This window comes from Kogia breviceps, chromosome 1 (assembly GCF_026419965.1).
Source record: "Kogia breviceps isolate mKogBre1 chromosome 1, mKogBre1 haplotype 1, whole genome shotgun sequence".
NCBI lineage: Eukaryota > Metazoa > Chordata > Mammalia > Artiodactyla > Physeteridae > Kogia > Kogia breviceps.
In genome coordinates, this window is record NC_081310.1 from 137,435,940 (window position 1) to 137,463,804 (window position 27,865).

General features: G+C 40.4%; 1 protein-coding gene across 1 annotated transcript in view; it reads right to left on the reverse strand.

Moving 5' to 3' along the window:
- Positions 1–7,365: 7,365 nt before the first annotated feature.
- TNNI3K (TNNI3 interacting kinase) overlaps positions 7,366–27,865 on the reverse strand; it is a 301,789-nt gene continuing 281,289 nt past the window's right edge. Inside the window, exons 28-29 of the mRNA XM_067005786.1 lie at positions 11,035–11,156; positions 7,366–7,888 (exon numbers count right to left, since the gene is read on the reverse strand). Coding sequence (XP_066861887.1) covers positions 7,812–7,888; positions 11,035–11,156 — 199 coding nt within the window. The 3' untranslated portion in view covers positions 7,366–7,811. The remainder of the gene's footprint in view (positions 7,889–11,034; positions 11,157–27,865) is intronic.

The following is a 27,865-nucleotide window of genomic DNA, read 5'->3' on the forward strand; positions in this document are numbered from 1 at the left end:
AGACTAACAACCCTATGCCTTTATTCCATTGCTTTTCATCCTTGTCTTTGCCTTTAATTGGGTGCCTTTCCAATCCAGCTCTATTTTGTTCATTTTTTATTCAGCTTCCTTGTTATCTATGTGAAGAACTATGGCTTGAAGGATGGGCAGGCAATTGCTGTACTAAGGAGGAACTGTAACATGGTAGGTGGGGATCGACTCTAACAAAATCTGAGCATTGCTTCCCTATTCTTTTGGGACTGCTACTGAAAAAAAGAATGCATGGAGCCCATACTTAAGGAGCATTGAAGAGTTAAAAGCAAAAGCGATGACAGATCATTTCATTCATTAGACTTCCAAGCAAGGGGTGAGGTATGATTAAACTGAAAGAACAAGAAGCACCATAGAGACAGAGTTTGTTTGGGGGGTTAGTACCCTCCTGGCAATGCCAGGAAACTGGTCATTTTCATGCAAATGAAAGAACTCCCTGAAGGGCACGTAAGAAGTCATTTCCAACTTGTAGAGACACTAAATACACAACTAGGGAGGAAAAAGAGTAGCAGTTATAATGAGAATGCTAAATAGGAATATACTAATAAAGTAGAAAAATTAGTAAGCAGATTGGTAGAATGAGAGAAATAACAACCAAAAAGGGAGAGGAAAAAATCAGCTTATAGAAATTTAGAGTGAAGGTAGCAAATCCCTAGCAGCCCAGAGCCAATTTTGCTGGTGACAGTTTTCTTACAAAGGGCATAATCAAGCATAGTAGTGCTAAGTACCACATCCCACACATAGAAGAGAAACTGTGAAAGAGTGAAAACAGTGTTAAATTAATTAAACAAGGAAGCCATTAGACTGAGGTGTTTCTAACGCCTTACCAACCTATGAAGCAACCCAAAACCTAAACCTGTAAATGCCTCAAGATTAAGAAATCAAAATCTAAGGACCACCAATCACAAACAACCAACTAGGCTTTCCCAAATAAGGCAACCACTTAAGCTAGAACCAATCAAATACTGCTTTGCTTTGTTTCTGTTTCTTCTCCATAAAAGTCTTGCCCCTGGTTCCTGCAGGTACATTGCTCCTAACTACTTCCGATTTGGCACTGCCCACTTTAAATGAACTTTTGCTCAAATAAATTCTTAAAATTTTTTAAATGCCACAGTTCATCTTTTAACAAAGACAATAGGAGAGTCAAAGGGGCTGAAAGAAACAAGGCTAAAATGATGATCTCAGCCCAGCAGTCTACTGAATCCCTTCACTCCTTTGTTAATTCATTCTTACTCTCATTTAATTATCCAATTGCTCACTCCTTCATTCCACAAACCACTCCTTACTAAGGAGAAACTAGCAGTCAAAATTCATTTATTTACGTACTGTCTATCCTAGCTTGGTCTCTCTAGAAAGCAGAGCCCAAGCAAAAACCTCATGTGCTACTATTTCTTTAGGGAAAGCAATCCCATGTAAGTGGGAATGAGGAGAGCAGGAGTGAGGAAGGGTAGGAGGGAGAGCCAATCCTACAGTGTGGTGTTGAGCTGGACGGTGTTTGGAATCAAGGGCAACAGATTGTCAGTCTCACTAAACTGTCTTCTGAGGCTCTAAGAATGACTGTGCCTTGGAACATCTGGAGTGTGATGGAGAAGGGCCCTGATCCCTTAAGGGCCCTTATTCCCTGGCCCTGATCCCTATTGGTCAAAGGTTTACTCCATAGGTCCCCAAGTGTTAACTGCTAGGTTGAGCTGCAAAGGCCTCAAGAACTTGGGACATCTCTCCTCAGGGCAACAGGGGTGCCTCAATGGCAGTGATCTGAGGGGTACAAGGCAATAGGAACCAGGCCTGATAGGAGGCAAGGTGTGGTCAAGTTGTGCCCACAGGGAGTTGGTTTGTGGTGATGGTGGCCAATGGCATAGGTGAGACCAAGAAGATTTGAGGTAACACAAAAGAGGAGGCTAATACATGTTCCTTGGAGACATTAGTAATTAACCATTTATATTTAACTTTACTGCACTGCAAATTTGGTTACAATTTTATTCATGTTGTGCTTTTTACATTATTCTCATATTCTTTTTGTTGTATAACCTAGATTATAGGATGCTAATTTGTGGTTTATTTGTCTTACAAACACTTAAATTCTTTCAAACCATAATCCTTTAATTAGCATCCAGGAAGTTAAAGATTAGCCCATGGTGCTTGGTTGATTGCTCTCCCAGTCATGTTATATTAAGCATGGCTGATTGCTATGGAACATTCATCATGTGCCAGGCACTGTGATTTTCATGCATTATTTTACTTAATCCTCTCTATGAGGTGAGAATCATTGTCTCCACTTTATAGATGGGGAATCCAAGGGTCAAAGAGACTGAGTAACTTGCCCATGGAAGGTCACACACAGTGAGGGGTTGAACCAGATTTTCACCCATGCTTGACTCGAAAGCTCACTACAATGCCAGTGCTTCTCAAAGTGTGGTCCCGGGACCAGCAGCATCAGGTCTCCCGGGAGCTTGTTGGAAATGCACGCTTTTGGGTCCCACTCCAAAACTTCGGATTCTAAAACCCTGGGGTGGGGTCCAGCAATCTGCACTTGAATGAACCCTCTAGTGATTCTGACATAGGCTAAAGTTTGAGAACTGCTCTGTGCTGCTCTGCCTCCTACAATTTCATACCTCGTACAGGATAAACATATGTCATCCAGTGTCCCATCCATTTTTATTCTTCTCACCTCAAATTATTCTCAATCTGTTCATTAATTCTGTTCCCTCTGACTGATTTGCGTTTAAGGACGGGAAAAGAAAACCTCTGAAAGAAGAACCTGACATTCTTCACCGTGGATTAATTTTTGAAGTGGTGTTAAGCAGACCATGGATTATTATGAGTAAAAACTGAAGGGCAAACCAACATTCAAATTATTTTCATTGCGTTTCATGGTCTTGATGGAATCTCACCCTTTCCTGATTAGTTGAGATAAAAGAAGAGACAGAAGTTAGTGAAATTAGTGAGCTTCAAAACCTTTAAAGATGGCAAAGATATATTTTTCCTGCATATGAGTCCATTGCTTAAAAGACAGATATTTGAGATACTATTCTTTTTATCTCACTAATTAAACAAAGTTAGACTGAGAGTGCTTTGGAAACCTGTCCTCATCAGTGGGGCCTGGCACACGGGGCAGTGTTTTAATTCTAGAAGCCTAATTTAATTAGTACCCTGCCACTGGGTCGGCTGCTGTGCTGCCTTGGATCTCTGGCCTGAGGAGAAAGGTACAACCCCTGCTCTTTTTGTATCTAGTTAGCCTTCCGAAAGGTAGGATGTCCAAGGAGGGTGAGGAACTTTGCTTCTCCATCATGTTTTGCATATGGTGCTAATTGAGCTGACAGTCTTGGACCACAGTCTGTTACTACAGCAGCTGAGCCTTCAACTGATCCCCTGTGAAGGGAATGCAATTGTCAAATGGTTCATCTTTGCCCTTGTGGCTCCTGAAATGTGGAAGGGAATTGATCAGGGGGAGCTCTGCAGTCTGCATGCTTGAGTAACTACAAGCAACACAAAACTAGGAAGGAAAAAGGTATTCAAATCCTACTGGTAATGGCTACACCATTTCTCCTCACTTTCCCTACCCAGTGTGCTAATAAGGAGAGCAAAATGTGAAACTCCTTGGCTTCCCTAGTTGCTGGGCTTTGCCCTCGTAATTTTTTTGTTCATGCTTATCACGGTGAGAGTCTTGCTTCTGTCAATCATTTCTGGCTCTTTGTGCCTAGCATATAACAATGTATGTTTTTTGAACCTTGAGATTATTCTAGCCCTCTTTTTTCCATAATTAAAATAGAGGAAATGATGATGATTTTTTTTGGTTTTACTTTGCTATCATGAGCCACAGTAATCAAGACAGGTTTGGTTGTTTTTATTTTTGTCCCTGCAACTTCTCCTGGGTAATTCCCAAATTTTCCTCAGGACTGCAGAACTGCAGATTTGTTTGCTTTACCACAGTTCTGGATTGTGAATGTTTGCTATTTTTATTCCTTTTTCTCCATCACAGTGGAGGCAGTACTATGTAGTGAAAAACTCATGGATTTTTGCAAGACAAGCCAAGTTTTGAAACCTGATTCCATTCTATGCTAGCTTGGATTCGTTACTTACTTGAAAAATCAGGAAGAGCATTCTCCCTTTCCAGAGCTATTTTGAGAACTAATTGAAATAATACACTTAAAATCATCTAAAACACTTCCTGCCATATAGCAGATACTCAGTAAATGTGTTTTCTTTCTATTTTTAATTATCATCCCCCTTGTTTGAGAAATTCTTTCTGATTCTTGTATTTGATTTAAAGGATTTCATTTCTCTTCAGATTTTATTTCAGGTGTAAATAAGACGTCAGTGTCTAAGGCTGATGCATCTTGGCTCCAACTGCCTCAAAAGCGTAAGCTTGGCAGTTTGCTGTTTGCAAAGGTGGGGTTTTTAGGGATGTTGATGGTTATTTCCACAAGAGAGAAAAATCTCTACCCTTCTCATGCTTTACTTCTGTAGAATAGCTCTTTGGCTCCATGGTGACATAATATAAAAATAAACAACAACAACATTTACAATATTGACTATGGTGTGCCAGGAACTATTCAATGCACTTTATATTATTTGCAATCCTTACAGCAACTTTACAACATAATTTTTATTATCACCATCTTACAAACGAGCTCAGATAGGTAAAGTGACTTGCCCAAGGTCACACAACTACTGTAGAAGGTCCATGTGACTCCAAAGCTAATGATTATTGTTGGAGGGAGAAAAGGAGGAAGGAAGGATGGAAGGAAGGTAAGAAGAAGCTAAGGAAAGTCAGAGAGCATGAGAGAGAAAGAAATCAGGTCCTTCATATCAGATGGATTGTCTAGCACTAGCCCTTTTTCCTACTACTGGCACCCATTTTTTCCTCTTTCCCAGGGAAATGTCAGCTTTGGAAATAATTTAACCCAAATAATCACTGTGTTGGAATAACTCTCTCCTGGTGCTGCTGTAATTTGGCTTACAATTATAGCTAATTGAACATCTTCTAAGTGAGCTCAGTGCTGCACGCACATGGAAAAAAAATTTTAATGTGCTAAGCATGCAAAAACATGATCATAGAAGTTCATTTTTACCAGCACAAAAAGAAAGCAATTAGTGAGACATTTTTTTCAGCAAGGAGAAAAAAAAAACACAAAACCCTCATGGTCTCGAGACAAGCTCTAAGATGATCCCTGGGCCCCATTAAAAGTGCAGTAATGAAAAGGGTTTGTGAGCTATTGGCTGGCATCTGTGAAAAGGTTACCCTTCTCAGGAATCAAGACACAGATACTTAACAAGAGTCAGAGGGAAGCAGCAACATAAGGAGATAAAGTGTGGAGAGAGGAGGTGATTAATGAAAGGAAACAAAGAAAGGGAGCTTGACAAATTTGTTCTAGAAAATCCTTCTCTAAAAGAGGGGTATTTCAGAAGCAGTCATTCCTCTGGATCTGACCTCCATTCAGTGGGACCCTGGGAGGATTCCTGCTTTAATCCTGATTAGACACACATTCAGCATTACATCTACTGTGAATCTTTTAGTTAAAATTGGTATGTATGTATATATTTAAAAAATTTTAACTTTCAAAGTTATTCTTTTCAACTCAACTCAAAAGGATTAAGCCCCAAAGTTTCCCAGGCTGGTGCCAGCTGGTTTCCTAAAGTACCTAGAGCAGAGGAGGAGAGGGAGAGCTGTGGGGACCCGTGTTCTTTAACCAGCCCCTTTTTTCCCTTTTTCTGTCTTTGCCAGAAGGTGTTTTGCCAATATGGTCACTTCAAGCTCCTTGGTCCTGCCTATGATTAAGCCCCTTGGCAACCTGCTTGGTGGGATAGAGTACCTGTGACTCCAGAAAAATTGGGTGGGGAAGTGAAAAGGCTGGGGGCTGAAAAAGGATAAAATTTTTTTTTACATCTTTATTGGAGTATAATTGCTTTACAATGGTGTGTTAGTTTCTGCTTTATAACAAAGTGAATCAGTTATACATATGTTCCCATATCTCGTCCCTCTTGCATCTCCCTCCCTCCCACCCTCCCCATCCCACCCCTCTAAGTGGACACAAAGCATCGAACTGATCTCCCTGTGCTATGTGGCTGCTTCCCACTAGCTATCTATTTTACGTTTGGTAGTTTATATATGTCCATGCCACTCTCTCACTTTGTCCCAGCTTACCCTTCCCCCTCCCCATATCCTCAAGTCCATTCTCTAGTAGGTCTGTGTCTTTATTCCCGTCTTACCCCTAGGTTCTTCATGACCTTTTCTTTTGAAAAAGGATAAATTTAATTGGAAGTACCATGGTTTTCACTTCTACCTCTGGATTCGCATTGGGCTGTCGCCAAGCTCTTCAGAACATGTGGGGACTTTCAACTTTGCGACCACAGGTCCTAAGGAAAGACTCTGAAGGAGTAGAGGGGGTGTTGCTGTTCTGATAGAAATTGCCCGCAAACAACATAATTTCTAATGGGTAGGGGAGAGGGGAGAATGGAGCAGCTTGCCACAGACATAGAAGGAGCAATCAGCACTCATTCAGCTCCGTTTGTCTATGAATCCACATTACTAAGGAGGAGGAGAAAGCAGTTTTGCCTAAATGCAGCCAGTCAGAGTCAGGCTCTATCTTCCTTTCATTCCTCTTCAGCCCCACTAATCTCAGGATTTAGGGCAGTGGTTCTCAACCTGGGGAGATTTTTGTCCCCCAGAGCACATTAAGAAAAGTCTGGAGACACTTTTGATTGACATGACTTAGGGAGCTGTTACCGGCATCTGGAGGTAGAAGCCAGGAAGCTATTAAAAATCCCACGGTGCATAGGACCGCTCCCACAAAGAATTACTCCCTCCGATAGTTCTGAGATCCAGAAACCTTGATTTAGAGGATGCCCGATCTTCCTTTACTAATGTTATTTCCCTTACCAAGGTGAATAGCAGTAATTATAACACTGAATTTTCATGGTTTCCTGACTGTTTTTTCCAGGTCTGTCTTTCAATGGCAAAACTATTTTGTCAGTGGAAGCATTCCTGTCTTCCTTGTTGGGAGTGTGGAGGGAAGACTTCTCTTTTTCTGAAGGTAGCAGGTACCTCAACTATCCTCCCAGTGCACTGTGCCAGACCCTGGTATGAATGGCAGCTTTGCATGCATGGGTCAGTTTCATGATGGTACCGATGGCATTTGTGACACCTCGGTGCTGACAGCAACAGGTCACCCAAGCAGAGCACAGAGGTACCATGTAGAGAGGAGGCCAAATAATAAGGGTTATATTTTTGCAAGCTTCTTGATCTGAAGCTCAATACTTATTTTTACCAATATATCTGAAAGAAAGGTGTACTCAGTAGAAGTCTTGTTAGAATGAAATACACTTCTGAGTCAGTTTTGTATGTCACCAAAGAATCTTTAATCACAGAGCTGGACACTTTAAGTAACATAATGAGAAAAGAAAATGAACAATATTCTAAGAAATCAAACGCATGTCTCTCAAACACGTCTACTTAATTCAGTCTATGAAAACATAACAATTGTTAAGTCCCCACCAATGACTAAGGCCCCATCTCCAAACAACAATATAAAATTATTTTTTTCCTTTACAAAATTAAAAACAATTCTTCAAATACATTCTGTTTTGGCTCTTTTGCATTTCATTCCTCAGCCACAAATCTAAAGCCCAACTTGTGGTGGGGTATTAAATAGGACCAGTATGAATAAGCCAATTTAAGGAGACCTTAGAGGGTAAAATATAAATGGAAGCAAGGCTGCCAGGGTTGGAATTGTTGCTGTCAGTTTGGGGGAAGACTCTTCTTAGGTAAATGCGGAATGCTGTCAGCTGCTGTCCTCAAAGCTGCCACAATTCCGGCAAGAATGAAAATGCATCGGACTCATGGGATCAGACACGTAGCCTGCATCAGGAAAGAAGTTCAGCTGTTACTTATCGGCCTTTCAGCCCATCTCCCTATTTCTCTTAACCAGCCTCAGCCAGTGCAATGCACAGCTGCCAAGCAGCCTCTCCTGGCTCATGTGAACAGAGAGTTTGGACGAGAGTTGCTAACAAGCAATTGTAAAACAAAAGCAGAATTTACAATGAAAACAGAGAGCTGAGACCAGAGGAACATCAGTGATGGGTATCTGGCCAGGTGACATTTTGAATTTGGAGTAAAGAAGGGTACAGTTCAGGAAGGTGATTTATCATGATGGCTAAAAGTACGGGCTTCATGTCAGGCGAATCTGGGTTCAAGCCCTGCCTCCACTACTTACCAGTTCTGTGACTTTTGTTAACCTTTCTGAGCCTGTGTCTTCATTTGTAGAGGGGGGAAGTCATAAGGCTGGTAATGCACATAAGACAATTAGCACAGTGTCTGACACATAGTGAGTGCAAAGCCGTTGATGGCTGAAAAGGGAGGTGGAGATGGCAGTAGAGAAAAGGAAAGAGTATTCTCTATAACAGCCTGGCTCTGGTTGTTTTTTTTTTCTATCTGAAAGTCCAATTTTTAAGTGTACTTTAGTGCTTAGGTCTGAATACTAATGGCATTTGATGCTCATTGAAAAGATAGCCCTGGGTGTGTCCAGAGAATTGAGCTAGTGCCTCAGAATCTGGCCACAGTCCTAGAGAACGTAGGACGTGAGCAGGGAAGCAGTTACCTTTCCATTCCAAGTAGGGAAACCATTCATTGTTTCTGTGAAAATGGGCACATTTGTCAATAGCTAATGCTGCTTTTTCTCCCCTTTGATAGCTGAGTTTTCAGAACCAACTCAGCTATCCACATTTTCATTAAGACTTCTGGCAATATGCAGTTCGATGGGCATATTTATTTTCATAAGAACGGTCTCTGTCAAAATCTCTTAGGTAGCACATATACTCTCCCGAGAGGCAGCACCACTGCTGCCAAAGCTTCTGTCACCAGTCCTCTCCTGCTAGTGGGGCTGGCCCTGGCCAGCTGAGATTAGGTTAGGGGAAGCAGGATACACATTACTGAATCCTAATTCTGGGCAGACTAAAAATCTACACCTTAGGGTAAAAATATTTCCTTTTGTCCAGACTGAAACTGCAACTTCCTCCCAGGCATAGACAGATGCTTGAATAAGCTCGTAATCCTTTCATTACTATAATCAACCTTTTAATGTACCACATGTGATTTTTCTGGCCTATGATGCTCCATGCCTCTCTCTCCATAGGACTCCAGTGGAAATCTGATTGTGAGCATCCGTCCTTCTAGCGTGGGAGAGCTCGCCTTCGGAGATGGGTAGCAAAATCAGCAGGGCATGGATGCTGACGTTTATTATTGATACCATTGTCACCAGAGTTGAAGGACAGACTCTGTGCAGTCACTCAGCTTAAGAGGGACCAAATTAAATTTGAGCACAGGCTTTAAGGAAAGATTGAACCATGTCTACATGTTTTGTTACTTCAGGGTGAAAGGTCTCAAGTACAGTTAGGTACTTAATTTTATCTTCATTCTCTAGCCCTGTTCTGTGGGTGGGGAAGAAACAGTTCATAAAGTTGCTGTTATACCACAACTAGTGTATGAAATAGAAATGGAGGGCAATTAAACAGTTCTTTCTTATACGATGTGATGTTCCTAGTGGGAGATATTGAATATATCTTTTTCGTCTATTGGGACTGTCGCTCTATTCAAACATGCCAATGTTTTCTTCTACCCCGGGTACATATATGCCTAGGAAAACCCTACTTTTTAAAATCATTGCATCACTTTTGTCTAACTTCATTTTGAGGAATTCTGCTCAATGTCTTATCCCTTTAAGAAACAGATTGTTAAGAAATGCTTCAACTTGAAACTCCACCATGAAAGAAAAGACTTCTGGTCAAAGCACACATTTCAGAGGGTGCCCTCTATTTTGTGGTTGTGCAGTCACATCTGTAAAGGTTTGAAAAAACAATATTATATCTATAAAAAATGTGGTGATGTGACACTTAGAGCACATTTTCCCCCGTTACTGGATTGGCCAATTATGTCGTAAAGCTGATGATAAAAAGCACTCTACTGCATTCTAGACACGTACTGGGAATCGGAAGCACAAAGTTTCCTTTCTTTAGTGTTCCCAAGTAGTTTGTCGAATCTTTCCAGAACAATTTTTTTCTTCGTTTCTTAGAGGCTTCCTATTGCCTTAGGTATGATACTCTGCAGCTGAGGTGCATTGGTGAGGATTCTAAAGCTGCAGGGTCTATTGCCATCTATATCACAGAACTAGGCACACACCACCGAATTTATTCTTCCACAAACCCAGTCCTTGTAATAAATCTGATCTCTTTAACTGACATACATTTTTTCAGTCCTCCATATTGTTAAAGGAAGTTCCCATGAATAAATGAGCCCATTGTACTAAAATTCCAATTAAATATAGAGCTTCTCAGGCTTAGAGGTAGGAGAAAGGACATCACAGGCCTGGCACGTTTATATGGCAGCTGATAAGGGGGACTGCCTATCCTCTGGCTTCCAGGGGCAAGCACAGAGCTATGTTAACTATTTCAAAGAGCTTTATTAATTCTTTCTAAAATAGTCCTGTGCAAAACAGATCCCATCAGTGATACCCTCACCTCCTCTCCAGCTTTTTGAGCGAGTAGCTGGGTTCACATTTTACCCTCCGGTACTTGCTAAAGAGGAAACACTCCTCTTTAGCACGGATATGATGTAATTGTGGAAATTCATCTCTTGTTTTCTCCTCCTCCCTACACCTGCGCAATGTGGGACTTAGAGGTAGTAGACTCAATAAGGTGGAAACAAGGTGTTTAGAATGTCACGAGATGCAGGAGATTATTTTCAAAAAAGAGTTGTACTTTTTCCCATGGGCACACACAGTCCCATGTACTTCCACATACACACTTATGCACACATTATTAAATGCAAAGGTAACTGTAGACTTATACAAGACTTACAAGAGCAAAGTTTGCACTTTTATATATAATACTTTTAAAGTACCCTTCATCTCTACTTATTACAAAATAGAATCTTTTCTCCCTCATTATCAAACGGACATCACCATCCTAGGGATAGTTTCCTTAGTCAAGCTGACGAATCTGTATACTTACCATATTTGTCAATGGGTGAGAACTGAAGACTTTTCTTCATGTCCTCCAAAGACAGGCCTTGAGAGGCACATTGTCCAGCACTGGAAAATTCCATGAGACACTGTGAAAACCACGGTGGTGATCTGCTAATAACATTTTTATAAAACAGAATTTATTCACTCAGCATAGATCCCAGAGAACTGGCAAAGTGGTAAAATGGTATTTTTATCTTATTGGTGATTTGTTGGGGAAGCGTTCAGGATTATTTGGAACAAGTCAGATCTAGGTGTGAGTCCTGGCTCTTCCAGTTAGGCCCCAATTCCTTGCTGTGTAACCTTACACATGGTACCCTTTCTGAGCCTTAGTGTATTGATCTGTAAATTGGGAAAAGTACATAAATAATATGTAATTTGTTTTGATGATTAAATATAGCAAAAAAGAGTTGAATATCAAATCTGGATTAATATCCTTGCAAGCCTTGCTTAAAAGGAACTAATAGTCAGAACATTAGTATCTTAGTAATAATCAACAGAAATAAAATACATCCCAACAGTTATTGTTATTTTTATATTGTTATTATTATAATAGTAATTATAAGAGACAGTGATAATAGTATTTATTGCATGATTCCTATGTATTAAGCATTTACATGTATCATTTCATTTACTCTTTATCACTATCTTATCATTACCAAATCATTTCTCTCATTTTCTAGATTAGAAACAGAGGCTGAGGCAACCAGGTAACTTGTTACATGGGTTTGGTAAATGGCTCACCTAGGATTCAAACCCAAGTCTTTCAGATTCTAAAGTGTGTACCTTTGTCCACTATTCAAATGGGAATTTCCTCATGATTCCTGGCTTTCTTTAAGCCTTCTCTTTGCCAAACTTCTCCTACTCTATCATGTTGGTTAATGAGATCTCTTCCTTTCTACCTTTTCAGACTCAAACCTGAAGTTATCAAAGCCCTTGCCCTAATATCTAGTCACATTTGTCAGTCAATGGTATAACTGTAATTCCTGTGGTATCCACCTCTCTCATCCATACTTTAGCATCCTCAAAGAGGCAACCTAGTTGCCCCCTGAACAGCCGCACATGTCCATAGCAGAACTCGTAACTCTCCCTGTTCCCAAGATAGTTCTCTCTAGCTCATTACAGGCACCACATGATTCAGTGGGTTCAAAATTCTTGGAGTCATCACTGGTACCTTTCTTTTTCCCATGTCTTGCACCTAATCCAAATCTTTATAAATTTGCCTCCAAAATGTAACCCTAATCCATCCATCTCTCCTCCTTCAAGGTCTAGGCCATATAATCTCTTTCTTTTCTGGACCTCTGCAATTTGCCTCCTAATTGATTTTCCTGCTTTCACTTCTGTCCCCTTATAATCCATTCTCCATATATTACCCAGAGTGATCTTTTCAAAATATAAAACAGAGTAAGCCATTCACCTACTTAAAACATACTTAAAACCTTCCAATTGTTTCCCAGTTCATTTAAAATAAAACACAAATACTTTACCCTAACCTACAAGGCCCTGGCCCCGCTTACCTCTCCAACCTCGCTTTGTATCCCTCCCCATCTCTGCTAAACACTTCTTTTGGCATTCTTTCTGTCCTTTGAACCTTCCAAGCTCTTTCCCAATCCAGAGCTTTTGCATTTGTTAATTCTGCTTTTCTTCATAAACCCAAATCCTGTTTTGCTGAACCCTTCCCCTGCCTTCCCCGTGACTGGCTCCTCTGTCATTCAGGCCTCAGTTGGAATGTCACCTGCTCAGAGAGGCCTTCCCTGACCACCATTCCAAAGTGGCCATTCTCCTGCCAATGGTCCCTTTCTGTCATATCACATCGACCTCTTTCTTTCTTTCAGGACTATATAAAATTATCTTGCTTATTCATCCATTTATTTCCATATTCTTTCAAACAATGAAATTGGAAGCCTTGTCTATCTTGTCTCCCTTATTCCTTGCTATATGCTCAGCACTCAGAACAGTGCTTGGCACATAGGAGAAGTTCAAAAATTGGTTTTTTAATGATTTAATTAATAGATCCCTAAAGGATGTCCTTCTCTTCAGTCACTCAATCCTCCTCTCCACAAGGTCTTCCTCTGACAAAAATCTGACCAGGCACTTCCCTGCCCCCCACTGCTGTTCCTCAGGCCAAACCTGCAAATCCAACTTTCTGCAATCCAAACCTCCTTGCATTTTGTGTATATCTTATCATCTACAATTCCTCAATCCAGTTTTTGTTTCTCCACATTCAAGCCACACTGATAAACTTTGGCCTTTCCAAACATTCCTGAATTTTCCCTTCTCCATGGTTGTGGCTGAGCTGCTGCCGTGAATCTGCTTGGTGACATCTTATTTTTCCCCGACAGGAAATAGTTATGGTGTTATGGTTAAGAATGACAGTAAGCATTCTGGTGCAAGACTTCTTGAATTTGAAACTTCACTCCACCACTTACTAGCTATATGACCTTTGGCAAATTATTTAACTGTTCTGTGCCTCAGTTTGTACAACTGTAAAATGGGAATCATAACAAGACTTAGCTTATAATGTTAATCAAGAGAATTAAAGGAATTAATAAGTTTAAAGTACTTTGAACAGTGCTGACATTTAGTAAGCACTCAATGAATGTTACCTAATTTTGTTATTTGTCAAGTTCCAACTCAAAGACAGCATTTCCTCAAAGTCCTCTTGGATACTGCCAGTCAGAATTCCATATGTTTCTAGTACTTTGTACTCCTAGCACAGTGCTTATCAGCATCTGCCTTGGTGGAGAATGATCTGTATTTGTGTACTAATACCCTGCTAAACAGAATGCTCCTGCAGGTCAGAGATCCTAACACCTTTGGGTCTCCAATAGGACTTAGCTGGGACTTTGTAAATAGTTAAAATAATAAAATTGTGTTAAATAAAGTTAAGTTATCACAAAATGTTCATTTTGAGTAGTTAATTTTTCTAAACACTTACATGAATTCACATTGATTAATTCATTTAGCTGCCTTAAAAGTGACTATGTCTGGTCACTTTCTTAAGCTATGAAGTGAAGACGTTGTTTCTTAGAGGAAAACAATGATTAAAAAGAAGAAGTATTGATTTAAAGTGGGACATGGTGTGATCTCAATCAACATTAAATGGCAAATCACACTCAGTTCTGGGCAATATAATATCATTCAAGATATTCTTGAAAATAAAAATTACCCTATTAATTCCTATAACCTCTTTAGCACTCTAGCTCCTTTTAAGAAATGTGCCATAAGCAGTAGCCCTGGCAACAAGAAGACAATAGGGAATAAATATTTTATCATCAAAAAAGCTATCTGGTTTCCTATGAATAAAAGCCCATCTCCAAGGTATCTTATTTATTTAGTTGCTGAATGCAATTCATGCCAGGGGACTTAACCTTCCTGCCCAAGAGATACCACACAGGCTGCTATTCTAGGATGACAGACAGATGGAAGCTAAGAACACCCAAGTCAAACAAAGCAGAAGAAACCAGACCCTGATCAGTGGAACTAGTTTACCTCAACCCACGGGGATCCAGACTTCAGCAGGAGTTTCACAGAAGCCCAGAGTTTAAGAGACACACCTGGACCTCTGTTTGCTGAAGTTGTGGTCAGTGAAAATAGGCATTTCCAGGATGCAGCTACCCCATGAATTCAGTGCAAGCAAATGTGAACTAATGGCAGGTAAGGAAAACACTCAACTTTTCAGTGTTTCATACTGCTGGTCACCTAGATAGCTTTCTTTAGGCTAAAAGGATAATATATATCATATATAGGCATATATATGAATGATATATAATATTATAATGTAATTTTATGTATACCTTTTATGGGAATGGAATGAAAACTTTCTCTTTTAAAGAGAACAAGATAGTCTTTAGGTTTGTTTTTGCATACTATAACATTATATCTATATATCTGATTTTAGTGTTAAAAAAGTTTCAGTTATTTTAGGCTAAATAGTTCATATTAGCTCTGTGGTGTATCTGTAAAGGTAAGCATAATTATCAGCCATTTTCTCTTATAAATGTGCACTGGGGAATGAATAATTTATCCAGCATGAAGAGCAGAACCAAAATTCAGAAATTATTTTTTGCTTCTCAATCCGTGCTTTATAGGTGTAGACTACCTAGTAGATTGGCTGCTAATGAGGCCAGTTCAAACCCAAATCCAAAACACGCAATTTGTATTTTTGTGTCTGCACACCATTCAGACTATGGCTTGTCAGCACAAAATAGCCTGTTTGCAGTCACTCATGTACCCTGAGCAAAGACAACAAGGACATTCAAAACTAAAATATGAGGCTATGTTGGCTGAATTGAATGCAGAGATAGTGATGCTCATGACAAGCCCGTTGAGCAAAAATATTATCCAATAAGAAGTAAATCAATATATATGTAAGATACAGAGGAACTGTGAAGAATGCGCAAAGTACTAGCAGATAGAATATACCCAAATATAGCTTCAGTTCTTCAAGGCAGGAGTTAGTTTACAAGCTAAACTGGTGGGTTAATGCACATAAGGGCAAAACTCCCAAAAGGAATATTAAAACAGAGGTTTTCTGTACATTTAAAAAATGTTCTGATTACTAGAAGCTAGCATGGCTTTAGTAAGAAAAAAAATCATGCTAGATTTGCTTTATTTCTTTTTGGTAAGGATAAATTTAAAGGGGAAATCCATAGGTCAGAACATAGAGCTAGATTCAGATAATGGGCAGAGTTTCTCCTGATTGCTTTGTAAGTAACAAGGGGAGATCTGTGCCAGATGACAAGTGGGTAGATGGGATTGCCACTGGTTGAATATTCAGAACCAATACAGACCTCAGATAGGTGACATTCCCCACAGGTTAAGTAGAGCCTTAGACATTGGGAATAGTTAAAACAAAATACCACATTTCCGGGCTTCCCTGGTGGCACAGTGGTTGAGAGTCCGCCTGCCGATGCAGGGGACACGGGTTCGTGCCCCGGTCCGGGAGGATCCCACATGCCACGGAGCGGCTGGGCCCGTGAGCCATGGCCGCTGAGCCTGCGCGTCCGAAGCCTGTGCTCCGCAACGGGAGAGGCCACAGCAGTGAGAGGCCCGCGTAACGCAAAAAAAAAAAAAAAAAAAAAAAAAAAAAAAAATACCACATTTCCTAAAATTAGAATTGTCCAAAAATAGATTGAGATGTTCTAGAAGAAGGTACTGTCCCATCCCTGGATGTATTCAAGCTATGGCTGGAGCATCTGCTAGCGCAGGATGCTACAGAGGAATCCAAGTATCCATCTGGAGGTCACATGACCTCTATTTCTTACATTCTATGATGCTTTAGAAGGTTTTTGGGAACCACACAGACTTTGTGAAACTAGTTTCGATGTGTTGGAAAGGCAGAGTGAGATTACACAGTTCCCACTTAGGCAGAAGATTTTTATCTGCCTTATCTGCACTGTCTGACATTTGGCCAGGGCTGAATGCCTGAGTCCCACACACATGCCACAGCATAACTGGCTACACTTTACCGCTCCTACTCAAGCTGGTGTTTGTAGCTTTTTGTCTATATACATTTCATTTGATATAGTAACTGAACCATGCTAGTTGCCTGAAGGAACCATCTCCTTTAGTGTTTTTTTTTTTTTTTTTTTTTCAAAGGAAGAACCACACTGCCATCTAAGATGAAGCAAAGGCAAGTGTGGAGAAATCACTTTCACATAAACCCATCCTTAAGGATTTGAATGACAGGTTGTTTAAGGCTGGTATTGGAAAATTCAGCACTGCTTCACAAAGGTTTTTATATAAGATAAATTTGTAGAATACTCATGTTGAATGCCTGAGGGGTGGAGGAAAACCCTAAAACACTATGTCATCTCTTAATCCAGAAAGGTACATTGTTAAGGAAGGTCCACGAGGAAGGAAGAAAAATACTGTTTGAAGAGACTCCAGGGAATTTGAGTGCCATCTCTCCTGAGTGGTGGGAACAGGCAGTGCCACAGTGAGTGCAAGTGGCCCCATTTAGAGCCTCAAAAGCAGCCAGTGTTGTGGCTTCCAAATGCTTTTGGTATTGAATCAGTGAATCATGGTTTGGGTTGTGGAATTTCATGAATTCTCAGAATATATACTAGTGCCATAATTTCTTCTGACTGAATTACATTCCAAAGAAGACTTCAGATGGGCATACAGTCCAAACGAAACCATTTTTTATCATGTTCTTCCAAGTGTGGCTTTTGCAGAGCTGGGGATTTTGATTTGGTGAATTACAGCAAGTGAATGTAGTCTACATGCAAGAGTGAAATTAAAACAACCAAATAAAAATAAAGTGATATAGAGCATTATCCTATCATAGTGATATAAAAATAATTTCTTATATTTGCAGAGGGCTTTATAGCTTGCACATACTTTTCTATTGATTAGCTTAAAGAATTTTTACAAAACCTCCATGAGGTGTCTGAGAAAGTATTAATTCCATGCAGGTGGAAAGTCAGGCTCAAGAAGTCTGAATAACCTGCATAAACTTACAGAGCTAGCAAGAGGCAGAACCAGAACTTGATCAAAAGGTCTTTAGACTTCTAGTCCATGCTCTTTCTTCTAAAATACACTTCAGTTAACAGCAGCACATGTCAAACTGTTGTTGTGTTACCATGTGGAAAGCTCACTGAATTAGTCATGAGTTACAGAGTTTTGGACCCTTTTTATATAAAGATGATCAATAAATTCCTTATGGAGAAATATTCCTCCTCATCATAGAGAAACCAGAATCAGCTTTCTTGTGTCTTGCTTTGTTAGACCTTTTAAAAAATTATACTTTCCCCTATCTAACTATGGCTTTCCTGTCCCTGAGCAGTGATGTCAAAACATGAGACACACATACCAAACTTTCTAAATGAGATGTTTATGATTCTCCCCAACTCTCTGAGCTTGTGTAAGGTTTCCTAAGCTGCATGCATGGATTCATTTTCCTAAAACTGCCCTAAGTTGAACTGAAAACTGCATGCTCCCTTATTTTTAAAGGAAAAAGCAATTAGGCAAAGAATTATGAATAAGGAAAAATGCAGTGTGAACTGAAAGTGTGTGTTAATTCCTTGATGGCTCATAAATTTTTAATGTGCTCAACAGTAACCTAACAACACTATCACCTCTCAATTTACCTCTGCTTTAAACAGGTATAAATGAGTCAATTGTACAGTCCAGCAGGAGGTGGACTTCGCCTGCTAAGCTTAAACTGAGGAACATCCTTTAAATATAGCAGAATCTTTCTTATCCTTCATTGTCTGTACTCACTATTACCCAGAAGGGAAATCTTGTTAAATTTTACAACTATGAGATCTTGGTAGCATGACAGTCATTAAGCCCACTCCTCATCCCTCTATTTTTCCACCTTCCATTTTACTGAGAAGCAAATTGAAGCCTTGTAAAGTGAAATAACGTATCCAAGTTCATATACTAAGGTTATAGTAAAGTCAGGAATATAAGCTGGAGTTCTAAACTTCTAGTCTTCTTTGATGGCTTTTATTCTTATTTTTAAGTGAAAAGGGAAACTACAATTTGTTGCATACCTGCTAAGCATGAGGAACTCAACTAGATGACTTACAAACCTTATTATCTTTGCTACACCTAACAACCCATTTTACACGCGAGGAAACCAAGGCTCAGAGAGTCTAAGTCTTGTCTAGGATCACCCAGCTATAATTCAAACCCAGGCTAGGCAGTATCCAAATCTCCTGCTTTCCCCACTTAACCTTGTTGGCTCTAAACTTGGTTCCCAAAGTTACACCTATAATCTTGTCTCTCCCTCTCCTCATGGTTGTTCATCAAGCACAATGCCAGGTGCTGTGCTAAGTACTAGGGATACAGATATGAGTGTGATGGGCATGGACTCTATGCTTTGGGGTAAATAGAAATGTAGACATAGACAGGTAAACGTTAATGCCAGGGAACATGGTACATATTCCAAAGGGTACCCTCCCTACACAGAGGAAATGACATGATGGACAAGCAAGGGTTCCCAAGGGGGGAATTCTGGGGAAAGGGCTGGGGTAGGGGCATGTGCAAAGACCTAGGAAATTAAGTGGCCAAAGCAAATATATATTTTTTTAAGTTTTCAGTTTGAAGCAATCTCAAAAAAAGCTGCAACTATGGTATGGTTTTTTCACCTGAACTTTTGGAGAGTAAATTGCCAATCTGATGCTCATAACCTCCCCAATACATTAGTGGATTCCTAAAATAAAGACATTCTCCTACATAAACACAATATAACCATTTCATTCCACTGTCAACTCTCAGACTCCATTCAAGTTTGTCAGTTATCTCAATAATGTTCTTTATAGCAAAAAGATCCAATTCAGAAAAACACAGTTATATTTCTTTAAGCTCCTTCAATCTGGAACAGTTCCAGTTTCTACTTGAATCTCATGGCATTTTTGAAGATGACAAGCCAGTTATTTTGCAGAATGTTCTTCATTTTGGCTTTATCTGAGGTTTACTAATAATTAAATTAAAATTATGCATCTTTGGTGAGCAGTATCACAGAAGTGATGCTGTATTCTTTTCATTGTATCTCATACATTTTATTTATACCATTATTGTGCCATTAATTTTTTTTTTTTTTTTTTTTTTGCGGTACATGGGCCTCTCACTGCTGTGGCCTCTCCCGTTGCGGAGCACAGGCTCCGGACGCGCAGGCTCAGCAGCCATGGCTCACGGGCTTAGCCTCTCCGCGGCATGTGGGATCCTCCCTGATCGGGGCACGAACCAGCGTCCCCTGAATCGGCAGGCGGATTCTCAACCACTGCGCCACCAGGGAAGCCCTGTGCCATTAATTTTGACTACTTGATCAAGGTGGTGTCTGACAGGACTCTCCACTACAAAATTGCTCTTTTTCTCTTTGTAATTAATAAGTATTTTGTGGGGAGAGATCCTATATCTCAACCAAATTTCATTATCTTCATTTATTTATATCTGTATGGATTTAAAGTTGCTATTTCATTCAATGGATAATAATGTTATGGTCATTATTTATTTAAATGCTCAAATTACCTCATAGTTGACAAGCAGGAGCCCCCTCAAGCTGTCCCTTTGATATATACCCATCTTTGAGTACCTCTTTATTTTCTGGCACAAGATGTTCCAGGCATATTTTATACATTCCTTGTCCCAGACTTGAAATCTGCCATTTCTCCAAAGTATCCTGTTTCCTTTTAGTGGAAGAGTATTTAGAAATCAAGATCCAGGTGCTTGGTATGCTCCCAGGTCCTCTCACCGAGCAGGCAAAGCTAGAGAACACATGTGTATATACACATGTGTAAACCCATTTAGACCTGTTCCTTGCCCTCAAATAATAAATTCACACTTATATCTCCAATTCAAATCATCACAGGGTCTCTCCTAGTTTTCTGCCTTCTCATACCTATAATGCCTTCTCTGACAATGAGAAACCTGGTTCCCATTTTCCTTAATACCTTTACTTATTTGATCAGTGCCCCTGAATGTATAAATCTTTGGCTGCTGTTGCATGCCCACCCTTCAATGCACACAGACACCCTCCTTTACCCCACTTGGGCTCCAACATCCCATACCCACTGTCGTGCCCACAAGGATGCCCTCCTTCCCATCTTGTGTTCTGACACCCTGTTCTGGGATATTCCCCACCTGAGTGCCCCAAGTGGATGCCCTCCTCACCCTGCTTGGATTCCAATCCCTGACACTGGACTGCCTACCTGCACTTAAACCCTCACCGCTCTCATGCTCCAACTTCTTCACACCAGGTACCTTCCTGTGCAGATGCCCTTCTCGATCTGCACAGGACCACAGTGGCCACAACTTCCCTGCATCACTGTGCTTGGGCTCTGACACTCTATGTGGGACCACTGCTTCACTGTCCCCTCCCACGATTGCTCCCTCCCAGGCTTGGACTCCAATCTCCCAGGCCAGGTTGCTCTCCCATGTGGACGCCCTTCTCATCACATCTGGGCTCGAGCACCTTGGCTGGGCAGCCCTAACCTCTGTGGAAACCCTGTCACCCTTCTACTCTGACTTCTAACCTTTTGCCAGGCAGCTGCCATTCACCACTCTCACCATCCACCTGGACATTCTCTGCACCCTACCTGGACTCAGACATCCTGCTCCACCCGCATGGGGAAATTGACCTTGCTCAGCCCGGTCTAATGGCTTTTGCTATTAAACATTCAGGAAGGGAAGAGAGAGAAGAAGACTAACAAGGATGAACTTTTACAAATATTAATCAGATCATGTCATGTTCCTGCTCAAAACCCCTCAGTGGCTGCCCCGCACGTGGAAAACAACATCCAAGTGCCTTGCCCTTGCCTCATGGTCTGCCCTCTGCCTATCTGGGACTTCATCCTGTACCACTCTCCCCCTGCTCCCTACCCTCTGTCCACCACAGAGGCCTTCTATTCCTCTTCTTTGTTTCTGTCTTATAAACTCTGCATTTGCTTTTTAGCTCTGCTGAATGCTGTTTCCCAGGGTCTTCCTTGTGTTTGCCATTTAACCATCCCATCTAAACTAGCTTTCCAGTCATTCTTTACCCCATCAACCTGTTTTAATTGTTTGCATAGCACTTATCACCATCTCAGTTTTCTTGAATGTTTATTCATTGTTTGTCACCTGTATAGGTGGATACAGTACTCTGCTTATATGCCTGGCCTACTGGAGAAGTACCTTCAGATGTTTCTATACATGCTTATAGTTTCCTGTGTCTACCCTTAAGGGAGGGGGAGAGCTAATAGCTAATGCTCCTCCCCGTACCCAAATGACCCTAAATCAATGAGGAATAAGAGTTGTTGGATCAATACTCCGGGTTTCTTGCTGCTCACTGCGAAAATTCTGAGGCATGTTCTATACCCTCATTGGTTATAAGATGAGATTAAACCTCAATTACACACAGCAGTGACTTATGCATTAACATGCCCCTTATTTATTTTCCTTCCTTCCCTTCCTTTCTTTCACTGTGCTTCTTGAGACCATGTCTGAGAAAAGCAGTTTACACTCAGGTCTGTTTTTGGAGAGATGCAAACTAAGATGGCATGCCTCACCCAACTAGAATGCAAGTTGCATAGGGCAAGGACTAGTACGTTCTTGGGTATTTCTGTGTCTAGATCTTCAGTGCCTTAAACTGATTATCATGTACTACACACTCAATAAATAAGTATACAATGAATAATTGAATGAACAAATGATGATTCTTTCCTTGCAACTTCATCCATTTTTAACTTTGTTTGCTTACTTCTGATTCATGGGTCAACCTCCTTCCATTTCTTTAGCCACCACTCAAGGATAAGTTGTATTCCCCTGACAGTTCATGCATGAGAGCAGTGGGCTTTGCAGAAGGCTTCCTGTTCCTATTCCCTGCCCAGCCCATTCCACCCTCCACATCATTGCCAGAAAATTCTAAGAATGATTCACCATTATGATAGTCCTCATCCATTCGGTGGTTCTCAGCACTCTCCTACAGATAGGAAAGTGAAATGGAGGAAAACAGAGAACCTCTGTTCAAAATTCACCTTTTTTGTGACAGAGTTGATGGCCATGTAGAAAGGAAGAATGAACCACAGTGGCCTCAGTGTTGCCCCAGCCATTTGCTCTGATCATTGGCACAGAATTTGTCTCACTGCATATTCACCTGATCCCTAAATGGACTGTGGATTCTTCATGGGGAAGGATGGTGCCTTATGAGTCTTTAACCCCCTAGGGCCTCACACAGCACATGGCATTGATGAGTTGAAGTAAATGTGCTGACTTCTTGAAGGCACCCTTTATATTTTCCCTTGAGGAGATGAGTTTCCAATGTATGCGGTTTCACAGCTATGTGACTTGGAAAAATTGGAATTTTTTCTGTTTCTACGGCAGGGGTCAGAAAACTTTTCCTGTAAAGGGCCAGATACTAAATATTTTAGCCTTTGTAGACCACAACTATTGCAACTATTCAACAATTGCTGATGTTGTAGTACAAAAGCAGACATAGACAATATGTAAATAAGTAAGTATGACTGTGTTCTACTAAAACTCTACAAAAACAGGCAGGAAGTTGGATTTGGCTTGTGGGCCATAGTTTATTAACCTCTGCTTTAGAGCAGTAGATAAACCCTATCTGTGTTGCTTTCCTAAGCTGCCTTCCACCTCTGGGCCAAACAACACAACCTCAGTGAAAGTAGGAATCCACTCATCTTTCATTTTAACAGTTTCTTTTGGAAGAGGGATAATCAAGACTAAAATACATGAGCTAATGGCAAAACAGAAAAAAATATATAGTTTACAATTATTCAGTGCTTACTGTACACGTACAATTTGTATTTTCACTTACCCCTCATTGCAACCCTATGAAGAAGCGGATATTCTTACTGTCATCTTATAGAGGAGATATTTGAGGCTTGGAGAGATCAACTAACTCGTCCAAGGTCACAGTTTAGAAGTGCTAGCAGTTGAATTTGAACTCAGGTCCATCTGAGCCCAAGCTTTTAACCACTGATTTGTGATGATGGCCACTGGATGGGTTTGTAAATAAAAATCATAAAACCAATTTTATTGATGCAAGATGAAAGCAGCAACTACATAGGCACCTACAGAGCAGTATGTATTCTTTTCCCCTTCTGGATTGAGGGAAGTTCAAAGGCCATCTTTGTTGATTTTACATCTCTAGGCTCTGTTGTATGAAGTCAGATCCCTGCAAGAAATTCCATGTTCCTTTGTTGTTTATGACAGGCCAGTCTGAATGGGAAGATTTTAAAACTCCCTAAACTCTTTGAACATGCAGAACATTGATCTTCACAAACCATTTGAAACACTCTAAGGAGGTTACAAAATTATAAGCAATGTTTTTTTGTTTTGTTTTGTTTTGTTTTAAGTGAATGTACACCAAACCTCTGGGACCTTTTGCTTCATCACACAACACCAAAGCTTTCCTGTCTTCCTCTGTGTATTCTTTGCTGTCAGACCCTGAGTAACAAAACAGTATTAGGTTTGCTAGGGTGCCTTGTTCTCATTGAAAAGCTCTCTCATGCCAGTAATATGGGGGCTCTTACCCTACTCTGGGTTGATGTGCTGTGATGCTTCTCTGAATCCTGGGGCAGCCCGTGGTTTGACAGTGCCTGCTGGGCCCACCACTGCCCCTGCCTTCTGTGTTGGCAGGAACATGACTGTGGATTCTCTAAGAAGTTCTCTGTGGCTGTCTGCACAGCTAGCCCTGCATGGCCATTTTCATATTGTTATTTATTGAGTCTTGATGTGTGGCACAGCCGACTGTATACGCCTGTGGTACAAGAACCGTGCTTTGTTATTTATTTCTGTCACCCTGGCATTTGGGGCCTGGCACAGCATATGGTCTCAACACATATTTTAAAAATGAATTTGGTATAACTGAACTCTTGGTCATTTCTGCAGCTCCATCTCTCAGCCTCAGTGCTGTGTGCATGTTGGCCAAGTGGTCAGGAGCCTAAGGTCTGAGTCAAACAGAGTAAGGTTTCCAGTCCCAGCACCTCCCCTTCCTAGCTGTGGCCCTTGAGCAAGTAACTTAATCTTCCTGTGCCTCGCTTTCCTTCTGCACAACAGAGGATAATAATATAGTAACTACCATAGTCATAGGGTCTCTGTGTGCATTATATGATGATATACATGTAAAGTAGGTAGAAGAATCCTTGACACACACCGCCTTCATTCTCATGAGTACTTCTGCCTATAGCATTCTTTCCTTCTCTTTTCCTGTTGGATAACGCTACTCAGCTTTCAGGCCTGGGCTTCCTCCTCCACAACACTTGGTTAGCTGCCCTCTTTGCTATGTTCTTTATCACATTTTCATCGATGCTTTTAAAACTTGTCTGTCTCCCCTGGTACCTAGCCCACAGCCTGTGCTAAATAAAATATTTACTAAACAATTGTATGAATGAAAAGTAGATTTAAAAGAGCAAATTAATTGCAGCCACTGTGGAGAACAGTATGGAGGTTCCTTAAAAACTAAAAATAGAGCTACCTTATGATCCAGCCATCCCACTCCTGGGCATATATCTAGAAAGACAAAAACTCTAATTCAAAAGATACATGTACCCTAATGTTCATAGCAGCACTATTCATAATAGCCAAGACATGGGAGCAACCTAAGTGTCCATTGACAGACAAATGGATTAAGAAGATGTGGCATATATATATATATATATATATATATATATATATATATATATATATATATATATACACACACACACACATATACATACAATGGAATATTACACAGCAATAAAAAAGAATGAAATATTGCCATTTGCAGCAACATGGATAGACCTAGAGATTATCATACTAAGTGAAGTAAGCCAGACAAATACAAAATCATATGATATCACTTATATGTGGAATCTAAAAGAATGAAATTAATTAACTTATTTACAAAACAGAAACAGACTCACAGACATACAAAACAAACATATGGTTACCAAAGGGGAAAGGGGAGAGAGAAGGATAAATTAGGGGTATGGGATTAACAGATATACACCACTATATATAAAATAAACAAAAGGATTTACTATATAGCATAGGGAACTATATTCAATATCTTATAACAACCTAGAATGGAAAAGAATATGAAAAAAGTATATATATATAATATATATATCTGAATAACTTAGCTGTACACTTGAAACTAACACAATATTGTAAATCAATAAAAATTTATACTTCAATAAAAACTTTTTAAAAAGCAAATTAATTGACCACTATTCCTTTCAGTGCCGTAAAGTACAACAGGTAGGGTGATCCTTTTAGGAAGCAGCCTAATCACAGCACTTCTCTGCTGAATCCCTGCATTGGCACGCCTCTCAATCTCAGTAAATCCTAAGTTCTCCCAATGATCTACACCTCCTTCATGATCTGGCCCCCGTTGTGTCTCTACTTTGTTATCACTCTTCCCTTTGACCATTTTGCTCCTTTTGGCTTCCTGGAGGTTCCCTGAATTCACAGACATGATCCTGCCTCAAGGAATTTGTACTTGCTGTTCTTACAATCTGGAATGCTCTTCCCTGGGCGCCTGTGGTTTTCTTGTCCTCTCTCTTCACAGCTTTGCTCCAAGGTTACCTTCTGGGTGAGGCTTTCCCTGACCATTCTATTTAAAAATACAGACTACGTCTCTTTCTCACGCTCTATCCCTTAACCCTGCTTTAACATACTACATAATTTACTTTTAAAAAAAGTGTCTGTCACTACTCTTCTCCACTAGAATAAAAGCTCCATGAGGAAAGGGGTTATTTTGTTTGTTTCATTTGCTGTAGTAACCTTAGAATCTAGAAGTCTAAGCCCTGGATAAACATTTGCTAAATGAATGATTAAATTAAATTAAAGAACACTCATAGCCCTCAGAACTGAGACAAATGGAAAATCTTTTATGAAATTCTTCCTGGAAAAAATAATTTGTGTGGCCTTTCATTAACACATTTTCCTATACAATAGGAGGTCCTGCAGGGAGTCACCAGTTGGTCCTACCCCAGGTCTGGCCACAGCCTGGGCAACTAGGCAGCAGCATCCAGGCCCAGGGGCAGAGGGCCTGCACCTCACTATTGGAAGGGCCAAAACCCCTCCACTCCAGGCAGGCCCACAGAGGCAGCTCCGCTGCAGGTTTCCATAACCAGCTGAATGGGGCAGAGATGAGGCCGTTGAAATACCCAACAGGCTCTTTTGAATGCTTCCAAACACTATTAATGCCAAGTACCACATAGTTACTGTATGTTTTAAAGACTTTTCACATAGAAGAATTCACTGAAGCCTTTGTGGACACTGAAGCAAAAAATCACTTGACTTTGTGGCTGGCCACAGTTGGGCTGTTGCCAAATGCCAACGTTTTGCAAAAACACTTCTCTGGTGAGAGCAAGAACTCCACATGCACCCCTGCCTGTGGGACTGTGGCTTGGGAGAACTGCCTTGTTTTCTTAGACACATGACAGGGAGAACATAGCAAAACACAAATATCATACAATTCTGTGATACATATCTCTACAAAGCCATTAAATTTCACACAAGTACCAATTAGGATAATGCCTATAAAAGCACTTTTAAAAATCCTAAGTGTTAGAACATCTATTTCACATATATATTTAATTTCTCATTTCATCTTCCCAGCAAGCATGTAGGATGGGTGGTACTATTATTACTATTATTATTACTTGAAGCAACTGAAGGGCAGAAAGGTCAGGTTATTGGCAGAGGTGACTGACCTGGTCACTAATAGGGGAGGAGTAGGGTCAGAACACACACTGTGGCTCCTTGTTTTTCTGCTCTACGGCACTGCTGCATTAGAGAAAGCCTTGTGATCTGCTGGTGTGAAGTGAACACATGGGGTTCTTCCTCTCATTAGCAATTTGGATTTTTCAATTTCCAGTGGATGATTGGGCTCGGTGTTAGAAATTCGGGCTTCTGGTCATGAGCCTATTGAAGCTTTGGATCATGCAGTGCTGGGTTTTATGTGTTCACAGTCTAATCTCGAATTCCCTCTATAGGCAAAGTTTCCACTAAAGTCAGCAGCTAAGGTAAAAAGACAACAGATTTTGAACCTAAAAAAAAACACCGATTTTTATCCAGATTTAAATCTCGCAATCAATATTCAAATCAGGAAATGAATAGTGTTATTCTGGGATTACTTCCTTAGATATTTCTCTTTCTCTCTCTCTCTCTCTCTCTCTCTCTCTCACACACACACACACACACACACACACACACACTCACACACACACCTGCACACTTTAGGGACTTAGAAAAACAATCACTTACATTTTTGGAATATGTGGAAAAAAGACAGAGTCCCTCTTTTTCATACTGCTTTTTTAATGTATAATATCCTCAGTAGTAAGTCTTCTATACTATGTTGGGAGAATGAATCATGC